This window comes from Chanodichthys erythropterus, chromosome 19 (genome assembly GCF_024489055.1).
Source record: "Chanodichthys erythropterus isolate Z2021 chromosome 19, ASM2448905v1, whole genome shotgun sequence".
In the NCBI taxonomy this organism is placed as follows: domain Eukaryota; kingdom Metazoa; phylum Chordata; class Actinopteri; order Cypriniformes; family Xenocyprididae; genus Chanodichthys; species Chanodichthys erythropterus.
This window is the reverse complement of record NC_090239.1, coordinates 26,910,313-26,934,199: the sequence shown is the minus strand read 5'-3', so window position 1 is coordinate 26,934,199 and position 23,887 is coordinate 26,910,313. Positions and strand designations below refer to the sequence as shown.

The window sequence follows — 23,887 nt, the reverse complement described above, 5'->3', positions numbered from 1 at the left end:
TGGAGGCCATTGAAGTCCACTATAAGGAGAATAATCCTGGAATGTTTTCATCAAAAACCTTAATTTCTTTGAAATGTACCTTAATTTCTTCCTGAAATGTTGATTTATGACAAACAATTTGAAAATTATTCAGATGTAAATGATAATAGCCTAACAAAATATTATCATATTTTCATAAGGGTGTTAAATTTGATCACTAAATCAATGTTAGTCATATTTAAAGACCAAGGAGAGGGAGTGGTCATGGTGAAACCTCCGAACATTTGGTATCTCTGCAAAGCCCTGAATGTGCTCTTTACAGGGCATCCTTAAAACCGTGACATGTATGATATCAGAGAAAATCACTCAAATATAATGTCCACTACAGAGGACAAAAGTCTATTCCTGGGCCCCAGGAGGTTAGTGTACTGAGCGCGGCGACTTATGAAAGATTAGGAAGAAAAACAGTGTATTCTCTCAGGCAGAAGAATCTCATGTCTCTCTAGCGCCTCATCCCTTGAACAGGCTGCTTTAGGAACGACAGCTCTCGTCGTGCGCTCAGTGAGCGACTGCAGCTGGAGAGACAATAACAGCGACGCGTGCACAGGTAAGGAAAACCTGTCAAAGCTGCCATTTGTGATTTTAAATGCGGTTTATTAGTGTATGTCCGCTGCTTTTTGTGCACTGTATTCGAAGGAGATATCAAACATAAAGCATGCGTGCCATTGGCGCAATTTTAAATCGGCGCTGACCATGTTAATTCGGGCCTGCGCAGCTTACGTATTAATAAACTAATGCTCTGAATATAGAATATGCTCGATATTTTGACTCGCTTATTGGGGGGAAATACCCGGCCTCTTTAGAAAAATACGTTAAGTGACTAACAAGATTATTCACACCGAACCGAGCGTACGTGTAACGGTATTTATGGGACTTTTCACCAAAAACCATTCTAGACGCGTAAATCTTTTTTTATTATTATAATGTAGGCCTATGTTACCTTTATTTTCATATTATCAGTTGAACTCAAATTGCGAGAGATATTGCGTACAATGTGTCATTTTAATTCGAACTAAATATTCACGGACTGCCACGAAGAATTCGAGTAATGCGGATAATTTCAAATAAAAAGAATACTGTACTCAGTTGAGCTAGTTTCTTCTACTCCTTCAAAAACGGAATGTGTATGTAAGTTCAAGCACATTGTAAATCGATTTTTGGTTGAAGGATGCTTTGTTGGAGCGCACCTCCTCCCTCCATCTCTAAAGAACAGAGATGCGGCCATGATTCCAGCTCTTCATGTCGTCTGACTGTATTCATGTGTCTGAATTCAGCCATCACTGTTGCGTCTCTGTGTCTGATATCAGTCCTGTCGAAATTATTATTATTACAATTCATGGTCACGCTTCGTCGCTGACCGAGTGCTTATACTGTGTTCTAATAATGCTATGCATCCCCTTTCTTCAACGACAGTGCAGTTGTCTAATCATGGGGATGCATGGGTTCATTTAGTATCCAGCATTATTCTTCATAGTCAATGCGCGCTTCACACATGGGCTCGTTTTGGTAGCTGTACCCACTGCATATAGCCTATTATCACTGTGTTAAACTGCATCCCTTGTGGACTGTAATCCGATTTAAAATGGGGGTTGAGTTGAAGATTTTAAGGACTCTCTTTGGTTGTGTTATAGGGTTGCCTCGCCTTTTTTCTCATTACAGTTGATGTTTTAGATTGATTAGCTACATGAATTGACCGCCATCACTATAGTGGCCGATTACTGTTTGACGTTTTGAAAGAATTGTCATGAGTCTGTGTTAGGTTGACTGCTTCTCAATATATATTTTTTTAAAGAATAGAATCAGACGAGCCCCTCAAGATTTAGAGACCATGCAAAGAACCCTAGATAGGGTGTATCCACAGGCACCTTTGTTGTATGGGAATGAGCAGCATTTTCATAATTCCTTTAGTGTTGTATTTGTGACCAAAATTCACACTAAAATCATCTGTTGAAGATGTAATTTAAGTCTTAAAATGTTTAGTTAAAGGTGCAATATGTAAGAATTTTGTAGTAAAATATCCAAAAACCACTAGGCCAGTGTTAAATATTTTGTTTAGTACTTGCAATATCCCAAATGTTTGCAACTATTTGTAAATCTTAAGAAAACTGCAATTTTAATCAAGGTTCCGGGACGTGTGAGGAGTCGCCTGTCAATTGCGTCATACCTGCGTTAGCCTCGGTTTCTGGTTTTATTTTGTAGAAACCATGGAAACACCAAAGATGCTTTAATATATTACACATTTTAATAGACAAGGGAACAACTGTTTTGATATATTTATAGACAGAAAACTAATTATTGTTATATAGCTCAAAATGTTTAGTCTTATTGTTTAAATCTAATTTTCTTAATTTTTTGCGAGTACCATGCTTTATCATGCCTCAGAGAAAAACACTATTTTGTGAAGTAGCTAACATAGCATAATCAGATGCAGCTTTATTTTTAGTAACAGTAATACAGAATTTTCTCCATCATACAATCTGTTTTAAAATTAATTGCATGCCATTTATCAACACAAGTCATTCAGCATTTAATATGATATTATAAAATCAATCTACCTTACTGAAGTGTGTCTCTAACAAGTGTCTCACAGCAGCCGCCGAGCAAACACACAGAGTAACGTTATAACATCATTTTCAACACTCTCAAATGTATCTAATATGATAAACAGAGCTGCGTTACCTCATACTCATGACCGGAAAAGCTGAAGCGGCGCCGGCAACTGTGTCATAATAAAAGTTGCGCAATCGCTCCAGCGGCCTCGTTCAGCTCCCATAACACTCGGTCCTGCTCTGCTTCATACTACAATAACATTAATAATCGCATCCATGAACATGATTTCTTCCCGAGTCCTATCCCAATTGTTCCCACTGGCTATGAGGTGAAGACCACGTGTCCTAAGATTCTGCGCTCAAACTTTGCGTCATCAAGCCACGCCTTTGTTTTGAATATCCTCTAGCGACCTCTAGCGGACAGAAAGTCTTACATATTACACCTTTAATCAAACTGACTAATTAATTAGGGGTATTTCCTGACAACCTTATGATTCGGAAATTCAGCAGAAGTCATTATCAAATAATTCAAATTCACATATAATTAGACAGATCTAGTATCTTTCTTGTGGGGAAAGAACAAAAAACTTTGCATTAGCTACATTTACATGGACACCTTTTGTGAATTCATTCCGATTGATGAACCCAAAGTAGTGTTTACATGAACTTGAAATAAAGTGATCGAGTTGATGTGCACATTTATGTCACAAGCTTTTTGATTTTTTTGACACTGCACAAATCTAGTCCTGTTGTTGCATACTATTCTCCTAAATTGTTTCTTTTTCTTTGTATAGACTTGATATTTATCTATTTCGGGACGACGAGCACATGAAGCTCTGTGCCGTGCTCCTTATATTTATCAAGGCGTCTGTGGATGAAAGTCAGAAACAAGGAATGGTGGGACGCTGTCCTGCTCCACTTCACAGACGATGAGTGGAAGGAGAATTTTAGAATGACATGACTTCATTCAACAACAACAGCTCGTTCCTCACGTCATATGTCATTACGGCATTTCTACATCATTGTACATGTGCAGTACTTTCGAGTTCCGGTTTTCAGTCAGATCAAGTGTTTACATCTCCTCTCGATCAGATTTGAAAAGGTTTAAACCACCTCTTACAATCCGAATGAAATATTAATTGAATTTGGCTATTCTTTCTGATTGACGTGGTTACATGTGACTTTTTTATTCCGACTCTGCTAGTAGTCTGATTTAGTGTTGTCAAAAAGTACCTTGACTTAAGTATGAAGTCAGTACTGAAATTTTAAAAATGTGACATTATGAGTGCTTTTGAGTGGATTTGTAAACATCTCTGATCACGCTCATCAGATATATCAGTGATTGACTAAAATGATCAATGCTTCAAAAACATGTTGTAAATAGACATCAATGACTCTCTTCACAGAGCGCTTACACACCCACACACAGGAGCTTTTAAAGGAAGGCGTCTGTCGCAGACATATATGTTGAGCTCGTGAACACATTAGCCAATCAGAGGTGTTTACGAATCCACTCAACAGCACTCAAAGCATCACATATTTATTTCAGTACAGACTTGGTATCGAAGTCAGTACTTTTGACAACAATAGTCTGATTAGAATCAGGTTATGTAAATGCAGCTATCGATTGCTGTTTTGTGCCATTTGTGTAAACATGATGTTACAAAAATGATAATTGTTTAACTGCAGCATTATAGATATTAGCCATTTGTGCTTATTATTTTTAATGATCACTAAGCCCCATGAAACCATCTGAGCAAACTGTTGTGGTTTAGTGATATGGACAGGCTTACAAAGAGCAAAAAATCTCTGACATAATGCCATATGAAATCTTTCAAACCAGCATGAGTGCTTAATTGGCATGGTACTGTCAGAGGGGTTTAGCTTGCTGCAACACCAGTCCCTTCAGACTAGTTGGCATGAGAGGGTGTGATTGGGATATCTGGAACAGACCTAGTGGTTTGTGTGATTTGAGGTGAATTTGCAGCTGCAGAGACTTAGGCCATTACCTCTCTGACAGAAGCGTGATGAGCAGAATTCCAAAATTCCATGTCTGCATGCATCCACATGGTTCTTTGCCCTGAGAACTTGAGCATGACTGTTCTGGAATGCTGTTAGCCATGAGCTGAAGCACATGTAAAGTGGGGTACAAAAGTTTGAGACCATTAATAAAAATATTTCTGTATTCAATTTTGGTAATAAAATCACTACCAATGATCAATTGTATATAGATTAATTGAAAAATCAATACAGATTTCAGAATTCATTATTCAGGTTGTCCCCCTTTTGATTTATTGACAGGTACAGTCGAGCTACATTGAAAACCCTTTAAAACCTTTGCTGTTCCTGTTAAAAATTACTGGCCTTTGTAAAATTATTGGACATTTATTGGATTCAATCTTTTTGTCAGTTTAATTTCTTTTATTTAGGACAGGTTTTTTATTTCATTTTGCAACTGATGATTGATCATAGACCTCATTGATTTGAGCTTATGCACCTCAGTTTTTGCATTATTTGTGTATAATTTTTCAAAATATGGAAAAATATGTAACAAAATATGGAAAAAAAATGCATTGCTTGCCATGGAAGTTTGTTTTGAAACGCTTTTATTTTGTACAAAATGGAACAAAGTCACACTTGAGATGTTTTTTAAAAAAATGACCGGCATACAAAAAAAGTAGCTTATATACTATGCGCCAGAGAAGCAAGTGCGCAGCCATCTTTAGAATTCTGTCTTTGAACTTCCGTTTTTGCGATGGCTCTGTATAATTTTATGGCATTGCTGTCAAAGAATAATAAGCTGATTAAGTGGATTTACTTATTGCAGAGTTAACAAAAGTCATCATGAGCATTGTAATGTTTAAAGCAGATATGTAGACCTGGAAGATATTAAAACGGCAGTTCATTAAAGTTCATTCCATACAAACCGGAAGTCAAAAGACAACGAGCGGAGCGCTGAAAAGGGGTGGGGCTACCTAATGTCTACAAGCTAAATCTCTTGTTAATATTATCACCAAATATTGGATTAAATCTTTTTGTCAACTTGTTTTCTTTCGATTAGGACAGGTTTGTATTTATATTTATATTTGATTCAATTTGATATATTTGAATATTGACAAAATTATCCACAATTACTGCTTTTTTCACTAAAAAACTTAAGTGCATAAGCTCTGATCAATGAGGCCTATGATTAATCAGTTCCCAAAAAAATACAAAACCTGACCTAACTGAAATAAAACAAGTTGACCAAAAGACTGAGTCCAATATTTGGTCATAATAAAGCATGATGAGAGATTAACAGTATAAGCTATTTTTTTAGGCTGGTCATTTTTGACCTGGGACACCATAAGTGTAACAATGTGGGGAAAAATTCCCAAAAAAGTACAAAAAATATCCAGAAATTTTTGGGATGGAGTTATACCCTGTGTAAGTGCAATGCAATAACATTAACATTTTCAGGGGGAAAAATGAAAATCCGGGTCATCCCAAACACAATATAAGTGCTTTGTGTTTATATATATATATATATATATATATATATATATATATATATATATATATATATATATATATACAGCTGTGCAATAATCTGGTTTAAAAGGTTTTAATTTATTATTTATTTCTAATGTAACTTTTATTTATATTTTTAGATATAAATATAGCCTATATTAATATATAAATATAAAAATTGGCAAAAATGTATATATTTTTACTTGATTGGTGTGTGCTGCACTAGTAATAAACAAATAATATATTTAACACACAGTACATCATTTGCTGAAATGCATATTTGTCTTTCCACCACTGTACAGTGCAACCATTCTACACCCTGCTCATAAGGGAGTGACTCATCATAAGAATCATTTCACATGCTTGTGGGATTATAGAAGTTGCTTATGTCATCACAGCACTCGGAATACATTTTCTGGTATCAGATGTACAGTCTGTATTCTTGTAATCTAATCCAATATCAGGCTCTCCATAGACTGCCAGAGTCTTATGCACTCTTGATCTGGTTGATTTCATAAATGAAAGTCATTTTTTGGGCCTGTTATGTTATGGGACTGTGTCTGAATTAGAACATAACTGGCCCTGCCCGAAAGGAGGTGGGGATTGAAAGCAGTGAGAGAACATGAGAGCGGAGTAACTGTGCTTCATAGCAATGCTGAGCAAATTTAGGTCAGGGATGCAAGGGTATTCAACCGTGATGAGAGCATCACAGACATTTGGCTATTCTAAAGCAGAAAACCCAGTGCATGCCAATGCAGAGCAGCGTTTTTCAGTTTGGTGCCAGATGTACAAGCAATAAACCCTAAGGAGATACACTCTGACTTTTCCTGGTGCCATCCGTGGATTTATTGCTAATTCCAACCAAGCAGTTTTTGACATGGTCAGATCTACTGATTACAGATTTGCCTGGTTACATAACAAATAATACCTGGTGAGCTGGTATATACACACATTTTTTATTTATTTATTTTTTAAAGATGTTTTAGATTGTCAGCCTAAAGGATCTCAGTGAATGGCCATAACCACCATAGACAATAATTAGAAATGTCCAAGCTGTTGCTGCTCTGCTTGTTAGGATGACCAAAAATGTTAAAATCTACATTTTTAGGCTGAATTGCTATAGTGAAGTGTTTCTCAAAAGCATCATGAGCCAAGTTGATTGTAACTGCCATTGATGGCAGTGGTTCAAAGATCTACTTAGACTTCCAAAGCTTTTAGGAAACGCAGCCAAGAACTAAATAGTCCGCTGGTGTGGACGCTAATATAGTTATCTTGAATGGGCCTTAAAGGGATAGTTCACCCAAAAACGAAAATTCTGTCGTCATGTTGTTCCAAACTTGTATGAGTTTCTTTCTTCTGTTGAACCGAAAAGAAGATATTTTAAAGAAATTTGGTAATCAAACAGTTGACGGTAGCCATTGACTTCCATACTAGGAAAACAAAATACTATGGAAGTCAATGGATACCGTCAACTGACTGGTTACCAACATTCTTTATAATATCTTCTTTTGTGTTTAATAGACGGAAGTTTACTTGAGAGTAAATGATAGAATTTTCATTTTTGGGTGAACTATCCCTTTAACAGCACTTGTCAGTGTCAAAATGATCGAGATGGCCAATCAAATCTAAGAAGTTGTGCTTTATTGTTTATACATATTGAGCCTGAATTCCAGCACAATGCTTCATTTTTAACTGCAAAAGAGTGCGAAGTAAGATGTAGGTAGCTAAATATTTAATATTTGTGACCCTGGACCACAAAACCAGTCATAAGGGTTCAACTTGAGAAAGCTGAAATAATAATCTTTCCATTGATGTATGTTTTGTTATGATAGGACAACATTTGGCTGAGATACAATTTGAAAATATGGAATCTGAGGGTGCAAAAAAAAATCTAAATATTGAGAAAATCACCTTTAAAGTTGTCCAAATGAAGTCCTTAGCAATGCATATCCACTCACAAACATACATTTTTGATATATTTATGGTGTGCGACTTATGACCCAGGGTCCAGGGTCACATTTAATACTCTTATGAATAAGAGTGATTGTGTGCATATTTTAAAAGAAAGATAGTTTAAATTGATTAATTTACAGAAAATTCTTAGTCTTGTTCTTTAACTGTTCTTCCTTATTTTTCTTTATTCCCTTAAATCCATTTAAATCCTCTAATTATTTAATTCCTTTATATAAAAGGATGATTACAGCATGGATACATCCTTGTCTCTGTATATGTATGTTTTTGCAATCTGCAAGTACATAATGTTTTCTAGATTTCTAAAGCTATTGAACTGTCCCACAAAACTACAAACACGACAAAGACTGACAAGAACAGCATAAAAATGCCAGAAGTTTGTTGACATCCTTTCAGTGGAACAGTGTGAGCTTTGTTTCATAAGACATCTTGACACTCCTTCGGAAGAATCAAATGCTCCCACGTCTATTTGAACTATCAGTTTCACAGCATTCAATGAAAGGGGAAGTGTATGTGATGTGTACAAGGAAGCATTCAGCTGCATCTATTTGTAGCATACAGTCTAGTTTGCACTCTGAATCATCTCAATAGCTAGGTTTAAACTTCAGCTTCAGTGTCATTCTAATTATTTGTGTATTGGAGAAAGAAGCAACACATTATCAAATTAAAGAAAGAAATTTTGTTGATTTTATGTGAGACCATGCCTATGTGTTTAGCATACTAACATACCGCTAAGTATAGTAGAGACTGCTAATAGAGAGGATTTGTTAATGGCAGTGAAGCGACGGAACTGATGCCGTATAGGTCCCATGACACTGACAAATTGACAATATTGTGGATGTTGTACCTATGAATTTTATTCATACTACACACATTCACACTGTAAAGAATAGTAGTAAGACTAGAGTAGTGAAGTAAGTCTCATACCAAATACCTACTATATAGAATGTGATTTCGGACGCAACTCTTGACCCTAGCCACATGCTTTCCGTTAGTAACTCAAAGGCAATAATGACGGAAAGACAACTGCGATCTGATCTTGTGTCCTGGCAACTATCCGCGTTAACCCTCACCTCGCCTTTGAATACAGGAATCCAAACTGGATGTCTTTGTTCAGTTACTGACACATCTGATGGTTTTATATGTGTACCCTGTGGTGAATATGTCTTTGCATAGTATCCCAGGTGCTGTGTAAACATCTATGTTGATCTTGTGCTTTCTCTAATCACACACACCCTTGCAATACCGCTGTTTATGTGGGTTTGCAAAAGGACCATGATCTTGCCAAGTTCATAATTCTCGTTCCCTGAATACACACAGACATTAGAGAGCCAACTGTGCATGACTTTTGTGCTTTAACACTCCCAACCAGCTACCGCTACACAAAAAACAACAGACGTTAGTGCTTGGTTAGCTGGGCTTCTTCAATGGCCCTTGGAGGCATGTGGTGTTATGGTACACATACATTTCTCGCTAAGTGGAGTCAGGACATGTTTAAAAGGTTTTTCAGCTCATATATGGAAAGGTCATTGGATATACAGTGGGGTCTAAAAGTCTGAGACCAAATGAAAATCAGGGATTCAAAATTCAATTTAAATTTGGAAAGCTATGCCATAAAATAAATAATAAACAGATTCAGATTCTGCACTCTTTAGGTCACTAATCAAATAAGCAAATTTGTACAAAGTAGTTCACATGACCAATGTAACAGATGGTCTTTATAAATTAAATGGGATCACATGATCATGATTATTTTTGCTGTCATTAACGCAAATAAGTGACATACCAATTAAAAAAAAAACATTCTGAAATGTGTAATGATCATGATTTAATTTGTAATTGAAAATAATATATATATATATATATATATATATATATATATATATATATATATATATATATATATATATATATATATATATATATATATCTTTCACTCTTTTGTTCCATTTTTGAAGATATATATTAGGTAAACAATAACAAATGTTGAGCAGTCATCCTGTTCCCAGTGTACATAAAACTTTGAGAAAAGGTGAGAGAGCAAAGTTCCTGAATCTTTGTGCAAACACTGTGCTCCAGACAGTTTTGTATGCCAGAAGCACATAAAACAGGTGAGATTTTTCCCACTGCCCAATGCATTGCCAAGGAGAATCCAGACAGGATTTTGTTGTGACTGTGGATTTTAGTAGACTAAACATAGCAGGAAAACTCATAAGAAGATCAAAGAGAAATGCAATTTGTTGATCTAACAGGGAAAGTATTCAATAAATGCTAATGGAAAACATGAACAGCTGTGTGTTGTTCAGTCATACTGCTAGGCCTTGTTTGCACCTGGAATTAAGATGTGTTTCGGTCGATCGGATCACAAGTGGACAAAGCTAAATACAGGTGTAAATGGGTTCTAAAATATTTTAAGCTTGTCCACTTTCGACCACTTTCAGAGGTAGTCAAAAATGCATTCGACTGGATTGCTTTCATAGTGTAAACTCTTAAACTCTTACGTAGTAGAATGTGTTCGAACAGACACAAAAGACCATCTACTCTCCACCAACTGACCTAAGGCGTAAACATTATGGAAAGCGCGCTAGCCAGAGGGGATTTAAACTTTGTCCTCTGAAGACCCAAGTTTGATTTGAAGATGAAAAATGTACCAAGCATAATGTTCTCTCACCATTTCTGATTTCTAACACGCACTCACAGCGTGCCAGAGCAAAAACAAAAGCTGCTGCTCTCAGTGTTTTTCCATCGTCTCCAGGTGTATTCATATGTAAATTATGCAAGCTTATTTTGTCCATTAAATTGAAGGATTTGAAAAAAAAACATACATTGACCCATCTATAAACCCTTCCCTCGAAGAAATCAGGACAGAAGTAGTTGAAAGTGGACAAAAGAGACAGATTAAAACACCAGGTGTCCACTCGTGATCCGATCGACCAAAACGCATCTTAATACCAGGTGTAAACAGGGCCATAAAGGTGCTGTTAATGCTCTACAGCAGTCTTAGGTTTATTTCTTCCCTCTGTGCATCATGTAGCAGTGGTTCCCAAACTTTTTAGTGTGGAGTACCCCCTGAAGGCATTACCATCCTTCTGCCCACTTCGACTGCAGTCACACCTTTACCATTAAGGGACAATATTTGCCCCTAAATTGATTTTCCAGTGCATTTTTTTTACCTTTATGAATAACTATAAAATAAATAATGTTTTAAATAAAAATGTTCAATAGAGAAATATGCAATGATGGTAAAATGAAGTAAAACTTTTAAATAATAAACTAAAACCGCCACTAGGTGGCAGCAAGTCACTGTTTTTATGAGTGAGTCATCGAGTCATTCATTCAGTAAACGAAGCAAGTGGCAGTAAATGAATCATTGAATCGACTCTCACAATTCGTTCAAAGCCGCAGAATTGTTCGTGAAACACAGACGTGTGTTGTAGTTCTGCTGTGGTTTTCGTTATTATTTCATTGCAAAATAGAGTAAATACTGGCAGTACTGTGTTTAAAATGTACGTTTTGTTTTTTGACCTATTGTATAATAATGTCATGTTTGCAGTCATGTGGATATTTGGGAACAATTGCATTCTTGCTTGTTATCATAGGTATGTTTTTGTACCGGAGAAAGTTTGAGTCTTAAATCGAAATTAATTAATTATCTGTGTCTATATTTGTTCTTCATGTGAGTAAGTGCTAAATCCCCACTTTTACAAAGGTGCACTGTCGAGAACGACAGCAATTTAGCGCAATTTAAAGGAACACTCCACTTTTTTTGAAAATAGGCTCATTTTCCAACTCCCCTAGAGTTAAACAGTTGAGTTTTACCGTTTTCGAATCCATTCAGCCGATCTCCGGTTCTGGCGGTACCACTTTTAGCATAGCTTAGCATAGTTCATTGAATCTGATTAGACCGTTAGTATCGCGCTTAAATGAACTATGCTAAGCTATGCTAAAAGTGGTACCGCCAGAACCGGAGATCGGCTGAATGGATTAGAAAACGGTAAAACTCAACTGTTTAACTCTAGGGGAGTTGGAAAATGAGCCTATTTTCAAAAAAAGTGGAGTGTTCCTTTAACTCTTTACCTCAGATGATGAAACTAGCAATGCAGTAACAACTAGCACAGCAATGCTTGAAACTTTTTTCTGTGACTGTACAAGAAGCAGAACCCGATGGCGGCGTGGGCAGCGCTCTGACATGTAGCGTTGTGCTTCGGGCAACCGGAGTTCAAGTCACAGCCTGTGGTCCTATCCCAACCCTGTCCTCTCTACTAACTAAATAAAGGCAAAAATGACAGGCAAAAGGAGTAGTTCACCCAAGAATTAAATTTATGTATCATTTACTCATATACTCATATCGTTCCTACATTCTCACATGTGAAGTAAACATGGTTGAGCTTCTGTTTACCAAATTGATGTGCTTTGATCAATGTGAATAAAAGCCCAAATTAAATGTTTGGATTAAACCGCTTAATTCATATAGATTACTTTTATGATGTCCTTTTTACTTTTTGAAGCGTGAAAATTGGTTGAGTGGACTTTCAATGGATGGACAATTATGAGAGAATATTAAAAATATCTTCATTTATGTTCCAAGGATGAGCTGTACTCTTATGGGTTTGGAATGACATGAGGGTAAGTAAATGATGAAAGAAGAGTTAAGCACCTGTACAGGTGACGCGTAAATATATGAAAAAACTGCTTCCATTGCAGTTTTGTGAAATATTCCTTTGTCGAATTGCCTGAAAAACAACCTCATGCAAGCATAAAACCTTTTTTGCGACATATGGGAGTTTTTGCGAAATTGACTTGTTTCTATTGGGTGTATTTTCAATTCACAATTTCAGTTTGCGCTATTTGAAGAGTAATGGAAACACAGCTTCTGTAAACCTTTGGGGTGAAACATGGCATAACCTACAGCTGGCCTTTACCTGGATTTTATAAAGGGTTAGTAATGTGAAAACTCTTTAATGGGCTTTACCTTGTAAAAGTAAATGTAAAAATGTAAAAGTAAAGTATTTTAAGCAGTGGTCGCAGATTTTGGACCCTACTGTATATATTCTCATTTATACTACAAAGGGCTCCAGACCAACAAATTGTTTCCATTTGAGCTGCAAAGTGCGGACCGTTTATCAGCTTAGACAATAATAAACAGCAAAACCTATGAGTACAGAGCACTGGGAGATCCAATGAGAAAGCATTGAATTGGCCACTAAATTAATAACAACGCAGCGCGATCTTGTGGGAAGCATTTAAATTCGGAAAAGTATTCTATGTTATAAACTACAGGTATCAGATCAAACAGCTCTGAAATATTGAAGAAATATTATGCCATGAATGAACAAGTTATATAAGGCTCTCCTTTGAGTAATGCCATGGTCGCAAAAATAGTCAAATGTTTTTACATTATTCATTTCAGGGTTCATGTAAATTTTTGAGAGTGAAATTCAAGCAGTTGTCAAGGATTTTTTTAAAGTGCTTCACACATTTTCCACCACTTCAAATCTCTAAATATGATCCAATTTTAATGTTATTTTTAATGTGATGATTTGTAAAACTAAAATTTTAAAGATGAAGGAATACTTTGTGGCAAACAAACTTTTATTTAAAAAGACAGTAGGCCTATAACCAGTAGATGGCGGCAGAGGAGCACTTATTGGCCACTCCCTAATATATGCGGAAAAGTAGGAAAAGTCACAAAGTCTCATGAAAAACAAAAACTTTTCTTCAAATTGTCACCGAATTACAAAGAAAGCACGTAAAGAGCAGTCCTTTTATAATCACCGTAGCTGTCGGTCAGTTCAGTATGGTATGTTTAATAAGAGTAGAATATTTACACTTTTCCCTATAAAAATTAGTTTTTTTGATTTTACTAATGTCAGTAAAAGTTAATTTTCCTGCACTTATTTATGCAAAACAGTAAGAATATGGTTAAACCCCCACCCCCTGCCCAGCTCCACCAAATCAGTGCCACTGCTCTCAAATGTGTTTGGAGCCCTCACTATATAATATATAGTATATATAATCTCTTTTAAATGTATATAGTCTCTGACATATAGGCTAGCTAGTTTGTTCCATAAAAAAAAAAAAAAAAAACTTTTCCATTTCTGTTCATCAAATGCCTGTGAAATTTGTTCCATTTATGTCTCATTTGTTGAATATTTTTGTTCATACAAATATTTACACACAAGAAATTTGCTGAAAAGTTGAAATTGGGAGGATGTTTCTCTTTTTTGCTGAGTGTACATATATATATATATATATATATATATATATATATGTTGAAAAGCCATTACCTTCCAACTGATAGGTTATATAATATATGAAAACACACTGTGTTACAAGCGTACACATCAGCATGAGCTGTCAGGATGTCTGCAGGGCTGAGTGCTGTGTAATGCGTCTGTGTTTGTGTATGTCGGTTGAATTGCATAAGGACAGCTGTGAAATATCCAACATGTATAATCTTCTTTGGGCTGGGTAGCTTACTGAACATGTATCACTAATCAGATGGACTTTCAGTGTTAGTGATTATAGTATATTATAGTATTACAAAATAATTAACATCTTTAACAACTCAGTGCTCTGGAGCGGGAGTGTCCTGGGCAGAAACAACTGTTGCAGTCTTTGGCAAAGAAAAGGTGTTTTCTATTATTTCACAATGTGATTGTTAATGACTCTTTAATCTTGCCAATAAGAACATACTAAAGCAGTTTTGCAAATGCACTGTTATTGAGCGTTACAATAGTTTAAATTAAGTGGCTACAGACAAGCTTGCAGGAGGTGCATAGGGACACGTTGGCTTGACTGCACTATTTTAAGCCACATGGCAGTAACCTTAAGCTAGTCCTGCATGTTTGGCAGTATAAATATCCAGGTTCACACCGGCACTCTGGCTCTGTTTACATTGAGCTTGTGACAGCCCTGTGTGAAGCCAGCGGAAGGGTCGGATCCTGACGATTGGTTATTGATTCAACCCACGTTGTCCTTCAGAGTTAGTGGAGGACGCCACTACTGTTGACTCATTGAACTGAGAGCTGTTTTGGAGGTTTTTGCTAATGGATTGTGGATTTTTTTAGGTGGATTTTCTTCTGTCAGCACTAAAAACCTATTTTTGCCGCAAGGAATCGGAGCCAAACAATCAGTGCCTGGCAAAAGCATTTTTAACTGCATTGCTCCTGTACAACCACTAACTTATTCTTTCTTTTTTTTTCACTTTCTGCTTTTTATACCCTTCTTACTCTATCCCCACCTCCACCCAGTATCCACATTTGGACTTGCTATGGACCAGCAGCACGATTTCTTGAACTCCTCGCACAATAGCCACACAGCTCACTACAACTCTGGCGATACCATGGCAACCTCCCTTTCTGGAATGACCATCAATGATCATCACCATGACAACCAGTTCCATAAGGAGAATGGAATAGCGGTGGGGATGAAAGCAGGGGACTGTCCAATGAAAGGTGAGCTTGCTTCTGTGGGAAAACAGGTTCATTGTGTCACAGCCAGTCAATATAAATACACACATACTGATTACCTGATTAGTCAGAACTATTAAACAAGCTCTGCAGTGTGAACAGGGTGTGTGTGTTCTCATGAAACATTCAAATATAGTTGAAGGGCAAGTTTAATTGTTCTCAAAGGACGTACTGGTACTTTATGGAATATGATCTAAAAGAGTCTAAAAAGAAATTCAGGGGACCTTTTTTGATGAGTTATGTTGATCAATTTTACATCAATGTAATATTGTGTGTACTTTAAACTGAAATTTATCTTTTAATTTTTAATTTTTTTTTTTAAAAGGAAATATTAACTTGATGAAATTGTCTTGATAACTTTGAGAATTGGCCATTTCTAGTTCCCAGTATGCTTTGCATAGAAATCGATAAGGAGAGTTAATGTTGAAATTAAGAATTATTTCATGTGTTTTTTAGTAAAAAGAAAGACCTGTTAGTTTTAAATTCTGTTATGTTTGACATTTAAAAGAGTTAATGTTATTTTGAAGCTATACTGGCTATATGAGTAATTACTGCACTAATAACAGTGACAAGCAATATTTAGCATGAATTTGCTGTTATTCTGAATTGAAATAGATTCAAAAGATTAATTGGTTTCAGGACCACCACTCAATTATGCTAAAATGAGTTGGAACATCTTAATTTTATGCTGCAAGTTCCTCTAACTCAATGTAGTTTGTTTGTTTAAACATAATTTTATTAGAAGTTATCATAACTCAAAAATATTTGAGATTTATGAAAACAGTTGTTGTTTTTGTTGAGCCTTAAAGGATTAAGTTAGTTCACTGTCAAATGAAAAATACCCCAAGATTTACTCAACCTCAAGCCATTCTAGGTGTATATGACTTACTTCTTTCTGATGAACACAATCAGAGAAATATTAATAAATATCCTGACGCATCCAAGCTTTATAATGGTAGTAAGCGTTGCCAAACGAGTATGAGCTGAAGAAAGTGTCTCCATCCACATCCATCCATCATAAACGTACTCCACACGGCCCCAGGGGGTTAATAAAAGCCTTCTGAAGCGAAACAATGCGTTTGTGTAAAAAAAAAAAAAAAATCCATATATAACGAGTAATGAAGTAAAATATCTAGATTCCTCCAGACCGCCTTCCGTATTCAAGTTACATCAGTTACACTTTTTCCGTAAGTTTAATAGGCGTTACACTTTCTTCATAATTAGAATACAGAAGATGGTCTGACGGAAGCTAGATATTTAACTTTATAACTTGTTAAATATGGATTTTTGTTTTTTACACAAATGCATCGCTTCACTTCAGAAGACCTTTATTAACCCCAGGAGCTCTGTGGAGTACATGTTTATGATGGATGGATGTGGATGGAGACAGCTCATACTTGTTTGGCAATGCTTATTTTTATTATAACGCTCGGATGCGTCAGGATATTTATTAATATTTCTCAGATTGTGTTCATCAGAAAAAAGAAAGTCATACACACCTAGGATGGCTTGAGGGTGAGTAAAGCTTGGGCTAATTTTCATTTAAAAAAGTGAACTAATCCTTTAATATTGTTTTTTTGAGTGTATAAAAGATACTTTCTTTCCTCCACAGCTAATAAAAATAATATCTATTTATACGTAGTGCACACTATTAAATACTGCAAGGGCAAATGTTATCACAGACAGTTCTGAAAGATTTGCATATGTGCCTACTAAATAATGAGATTATATTAATGACTTCATTAGCACATGAATTCACTGTGATACCACATCCATATCAATCAGCATGTTTGCTAACATGTCATGAGCAAATAAACATATCAAATTAAGGAGATTAAATGATCAAAGACATTTTATGATCTTTACACATATTATAGTGTTGTTTCAGATGATGAATATGGCCGCAGTGGCTGCAACTCTTTTATACAGCTTTGTGTATTAATTCCTTTACATAAACCACAAGGCTATGCTTGACTGGGCCCTCAATCCAGGCTTTGCAGCTGCGCCGTGCTGTAATCCAGGCATGTGGGTCACACTCTTCTCAGGACGCTCTCTCTGGTACTAATTCAACGCCTTTACACACCCTGCTTTCTTCCGCATGTGTGTGAGGTTTTGTGCTTTTTGTTTACAGACCATTGAGGCTTTTTGAAAAGCACACAGTAATGAAATTGGTTCTCAGTTGGGTTACAGAAAATGTAAGGAGACAGTGTTTAAATGAAGACATGTAAAGACACAATTGATGGACGTTGAGCAAGTTTGAAACCCTGTCATTCACAGTTCTACCAAAAGTATAAACAGTTGTCAGTGAATTAAACCAGTGAAACTTTGGCCAGATGGCATATTTCAATGTGATTTCTACAGTTGTTCTAGCATAAAGTGTAATCTAATTCTAGATTCTTAAAGGTATTGTGTCATCAGTTACTCACTGTCTTGTCAATCCAAAACTAAAAGACTTTCATTCTTCTTTGAAATACAAATTAAGATATTTTTAATGAAATCTGAAAGATTTCTGTCCCTCTATTGAAAGTCTGTTCACCCAAAACTCAGTTCATGAAGAGATCATAAAATAATATCCATATAAATTGAGTGGTTTAATCAAAGACTTCTAAAAAGACACGGTTGCTTTGATGAACAGATTTATTTAGGCTTTTATTCACATATATTTGCCAGGCCTAATGGTTACCATGCGTTCACACCGCCGCTGGCGAAAGCGTTAAAATTCGCCTTGGCTGCCCTGCCAACAACACTGTACTGTGCGTTCAAACCACCGCTGGCGGAAGGGTCAAAGTAAAAGATGTGGCAACCAATCGGAATCCTCTCAAGCGAGGACCTCCACATTCCGATTGGTTGCCGCTGAACTGCGTCATAGCTCATTACCATAAAGTTGACCTGACTTCAACTCTCCTCTACGCTCTCACCGCCCAAGACGCGCCACACCGATCTCGCCGGCGGCGGTGTGAACGCACGGTTAGAGAGTCAGACTGATAAGCCGAAGGTTGCGGGGTTCGATTCTCAATTACCGGCAGAAATGACTGAGGTGCCCTTGAGCAAGGCACCAAACCCCTAATCGCTCCCAGGCACCACAACAAAATGGCTGTCCACTGCTCAGGCTGTTTGTGTGTGTGTTCACTACTCCTGATGTGTGTGTACTAACCTGGATGGGTTAAATGCAGAGGACAAATTCCAGTTATGGGATACCATACTTGGCCTTCACAAATAAAAGAAATGTAAACATTGATTAGCAAACATATTTAGCGCACACAAATATGGTTGACAAAAGCTCAACTGTACTCGTTTGAAACACAAACCTCATTCTTGCGGACGCTCAAATGTGCTCCGAACATGCGAGAATGAATCTCATTGGATCTCATGCATCAAACAAGCATGATTGAGATTCGTCCGTGACCAAATTTGAGTGCTCTACGTACATTCTGATCAATGTTAATATGTTAATAAAAGCCTACATTAAATCTGTTTATCTTATAAACCAATCTTGTCTCTTTAGAAGACCACTCTATTCATATGGATTTCTTTTACAATCTCTTTATGAAGCATCTTCAATAGATATTTTTATATTTAATTAGATATTAGATATTAGATATTTTTATTGGAGGGAGACAAATCGCTCAGTTTTCATTAAAAATATCTTCATTTGTGTTCCGAAGATGAATGAAAGTCTTGTTTGGAACGACATGAGGGTGAGTAAATGATGACAGAATTTAAATTTTTGAGTAAACTATCCCTTTAAATGAATGATGTTGCATGATAGCCCTGGGAAAATCCGGCTTTTAGAAAACACAGAGTTTTCTAAATGTAGTTGCTTGTTTAAAGCCACTGCCAATCGTTGAACTCCAAGCATGTGTAAGGAGGGGAAGGACAAACACAGTCGTGGTATTGACTGACAGTCTTTTGAAAAGGTGCCAGCTTGCCACAGAGTCTTCTGTTGTGTTGTATGTTTTCACATGCTCTAAACGGGACCATAACGCTCTCTCTTTTTTCTCTGCGACCCCCTGCATTCTTTAGTGCGTAGCTTATATTTCCCTAGTTTACAGCCTTCACTAGTGCACACTTTCTCCCCTTTTGCTCTTCCTGTAATGGCCCACACAAGGAGGAAACAATACTCAGAGCATCTTCCACAAATAAATGGCACATACTGCAATGGCACAGCAGAGAGTGAGTATGTTATAGATAGTAAAACTAGTGCATTAGTGGCTAGAAGCACAGTCTTAAACATTAGCCGCTTTGACACATGTAAAATGTGGCCACACAGCAGAAGAATATGATTATCAGTCCTGTATTTGAGTCCTTAATATGGGTCCGTTCACATGCGGTTCAGTTATTTATGGGAGTGACAACTGCATTCTATAACAGAACTCAGACCTGCTGGTTTTGATATGTGGTTTCATTAACTTGCATCAACCGAGACATAAGGACTTTAGATCCAATCACTGTTCTTCAAAGGAGCTGTTCCCGTCAGTTTTGTGTGCTACACGTGACTTAAATGCTCCGCTCTCCACCCTGGTATAAACTCTGCTGTCGGTTAATGAAGATTTCATGGATGAATTTGCGGCTCGATTGGATTCATCCTGTTAAAATGTATAAGAATACGGTCTTGACTTCCGTTGCACGTTCATGTAGACAGTATTCGAGACGCTTACTGTAAGTTGCTGTTTGAAAAGGACATTTCAAGACTCACACCTGTAAGTAAATGTGTAAACACATGCCTTCACACTCGTAAAACTGAAGTGACGTTTCTGCTTAAGACATCATATCTGCTGTTCACACAAGAAAAACCTTAACGTTTTACCGTTAAGTTACCGTTCATACATCAACACTTAAATATTGATAAATTCTGTGATGACAATCATTGGAAATTATCTTTAAATGCTGAGCCATTTCCTCCACCAGAGGAGGAGAAGTGCTTCACTTTCACTATTTGGTAAAATTTTTTGACTTCCGAGTGACAGGCGTTAGGGGCAGAGAAACACATTTTTTGCATTTGAAAGCACAAAGTGCCACACAACAGTCCAATATCCAACTGTAGAGCCACAGTGCTGATAAATGGAAAGATGTAGTGCATGTTTACATAAAAAAAAAACAATCAAAAAACAGCACAGAAGAACACAAAAACGGGTCATTGATGAATAAGGTTTTTAAAAGTGTGAAAAACGTAATGGAGTTTTATTCAGTGTTAACAATGAGATTATGTGGTTTTTATATTCAATTAACACTGCTTTTGTCATTTTTTACAAGATGGACAAAATTTGTCACCAAAAAATTAATTTAGTTTAATCATAATTTCGGTTTTACTGAATGACACTTTTGGTTATACCGAATGATGATATTTTCAAACAATGCTAACAGGCTGATATCTAGCTAGCTGGCAAAAGGACAATCAAACCTTTTATATTTAGTACTACTTTTTTAAAATATTACATTTTCCATGTTTTATAGCGGTTATACCGAATGACCTGATGTTTCGGCACATCCATATGAGCAAGTGAAATCATGAATTTTTCAAATAGTTAAGTGAGAGTTAGTTACTTTGTTTCATGACCATGTGGTCCTTTGCAGGTGTCTGAATGATGTCACATGATGGCACACATGGCTTGATCTAAAATGGTCCCTTTATATTAGTTACGCCAAATGACATCAATAAATGGACATTCTTTCTCATAACAAATCAATGACTTCTACACATAATTTTAATACCATTTTGCACTGTTGATATATGATGTTATAAAATCAGGCCAGAATAAAAATTATATACATTTATTACATTTTAAGATATTTTAATGACAAATGAAATGGCTGTATTGGCCTTTGGACGGTTAAACCGAATGACCTTTTGACACTTCAACATCTTTAAAATACTTTTATATGTAGCAAAATATAATTAAAGCCTTTTAGATTCAATAAAAGAGATCTAGTTGTACTACCTTACATACTTTGGATGTTGTAGCTTTGTTTTTTTTTAAACAAATTTTATTATTAAGGCCTTTGATTTGAAAAATGATCTGTCACGTCATTAACCCACACACATTTGAACCTTATCCTTAAACAAATTTTATTATTAAGGCCTTTGATTTGAAAAATGATCTGTCACGTCATTAACCCACACACATTTGAACCTTATCCTTAATCTAAACAGCGTGGACTAATCACGTCACCTCTGTCAGAACTGATGATTGGCCCAATCCAGACTTTGTTCATCAGAGTGTAGAGACCTCATCCGCGCTTGTAATCATAATCTTAGGCTTTGTTCACACATAGCATGAAAATGGTAATTTACAAATAACATAAAAACTTCTCATTCGGGAAAATTGCCTGTATTTCTGAAAAGGTCTTGTTTACACCTGAATTCTGAAGGGTAATTTGCTGATAATTTTCCTGAAAGGAAAAGCCCTATAGTATACTGCTCAGTATAAAGTTCAGTAAAGCTGAGTTTTGAGGAGGTTCATGTGCCTCAGTGTCTAATGTATGGGATCAGATTCCCGCCAATAGTATTGCGGTCACGGATCAAAAAATAATACCACATGTATAACACATGTAAAAATATATAGCACAAACTTAAAAAAAAATAATGCAAAATGATCGGAATGGCAAAGAACATGGTCACGGATCAAAATATAATAAACGTAAATCGAAAAATGAAAAGCACATTTAAAAAACATAACAAGCATGAATCAAAACTTTAAACACATTAAAAATGATATTGCACAAATCTTAAACTTGTGTTTATGCGTTCTTAAAAGTTGTTTTCCTTGCTTTTATTACTCTTTTCTTTCTGCTCTCTTTACATTTTCTGCTTATATTTTACTCTTTTGTGCGCTTGTGCAGTTTTTCTCTTTGCTCTTCTTTCTACGTTCTGCTCTTGCTTTTCCAAATGTTGCAGTTCGAGTTTCATGTAAATTAGGCTGGGCTTAAGCGCCACCATTGGTCCACTAGTTCTAGATTGACAGCTCCTCCTCTAGCCAATCAATCGAAGGGAGGGAGATGACATCACTTCAATGCGACCCATACTGATGCTCACACTCATACAGGAGAAGATAACAGTTTAATCTGAAACTTTACAAGGACTTTCAATCTGTAAAGTTATCTGAACTATGGACAAATAATTCCTCTTTTTGAGATACTCTTTTTATTGTGCAGTCTACTTATGATTGTTAATCTTTATGTTCATAATATATGGTATTTGGTGTTAAAATATTACTTGGCTCATGGTGCTAATATGCTAAGGCTACTGTAGCTAATATATTTCTTAATTGTTGTTAAACGATCATAGGTAAATTAATTATAAGAATTCTAATGTATCATCTCTGCATTGACTACGATAGTGTTACAGAGAAGATAGTTACAGAAACCAGGTGGATTTGATATGCAGTGATTTATTCACACATTTATTGTGTTTAATTACATAACTACATAATTGCACAATACTATAAGATTAATGTTTTAAATAAAAACAAAATTACAGATACAGATATGTAGGTGGCGAAAAGTTCATTCAAACTTCTCGTTCAAATCAGGAATTCATTAATGAAACACTGCTGTGTTGCTCAGAGACGAGCGAAGCTGTTCTGCTGTGACTTTGTTTGATACTCCTTTCATTAAAATAGTGCAAAAACACATTCAAAATTAACTTATATAATAGCTATATTGATTTATACAACAGCTCAATAAACATTTGCAATTGCTCTAATATTGGGGAAAACACTGATGTGAAGGCTATTGCTTAACTTTTATAATTTTATAATCTCAGTGTTAAAATGGGATCAAATTCATAAACCAACACCCGTGTCAATGACATACTGTACATGGAAGACAAAATCTATAAATCTGTTTACAGGAAAACAATACAGGACAAAATATGCACAGTTTACTATTACGAGCAACATACGATGATCTAAACCAGTGGTTCCCAAACTTTTCAGAGTGGAGTACCCCCTGAGACACTTACCATCCTTCTGCGTACCCCCTCTCTTCCACTTAGATTGTAAATTTTCCATTAAGGGACAATATTTGCCCCCTAAATTGACTTTCTAGTGCAGTTTTTGATCTTTATGAATACCTTTACAACAATAATAATGTTTTAAATTAAAAAATGTTCAATAGAGAAATATGCAATGCTAAAAACGTGAAAAGTGATTATTTTAAATACTAAAACCGCCAGTAGATGGCGGTAAGTCACTGTCTTAATGCCTGAGTCATCGAGTCATTCATTCAAAGAAGCAAGTGGCTGTATTTATGAATGAATCATGACTTTCACGAACAATTCATTCAAAGTTGCAGATTCGTTCTCAAAGCACTGCTGTGTTGTAATCCTGCTGTTGTTTTCGTTGCCAA

The 23,887-nt window shown here is 36.1% G+C and overlaps 1 protein-coding gene across 4 annotated transcripts in view; it reads left to right on the top strand.

Annotated features, from left to right (window-relative positions):
- The first annotated feature begins 524 nt into the window (after positions 1-524).
- mapta (microtubule-associated protein tau a) overlaps positions 525-23,887 on the top strand; it is a 46,976-nt gene continuing 23,613 nt past the window's right edge. For all 4 annotated transcript variants that reach the window (XM_067369864.1, XM_067369867.1, XM_067369866.1 and 1 more), the window contains exons 1-2: positions 525-586; positions 15,323-15,526. In XM_067369864.1, the coding sequence (XP_067225965.1) occupies positions 15,343-15,526 (184 nt within the window). In that variant the 5' untranslated portion in view covers positions 525-586; positions 15,323-15,342. The remainder of the gene's footprint in view (positions 587-15,322; positions 15,527-23,887) is intronic.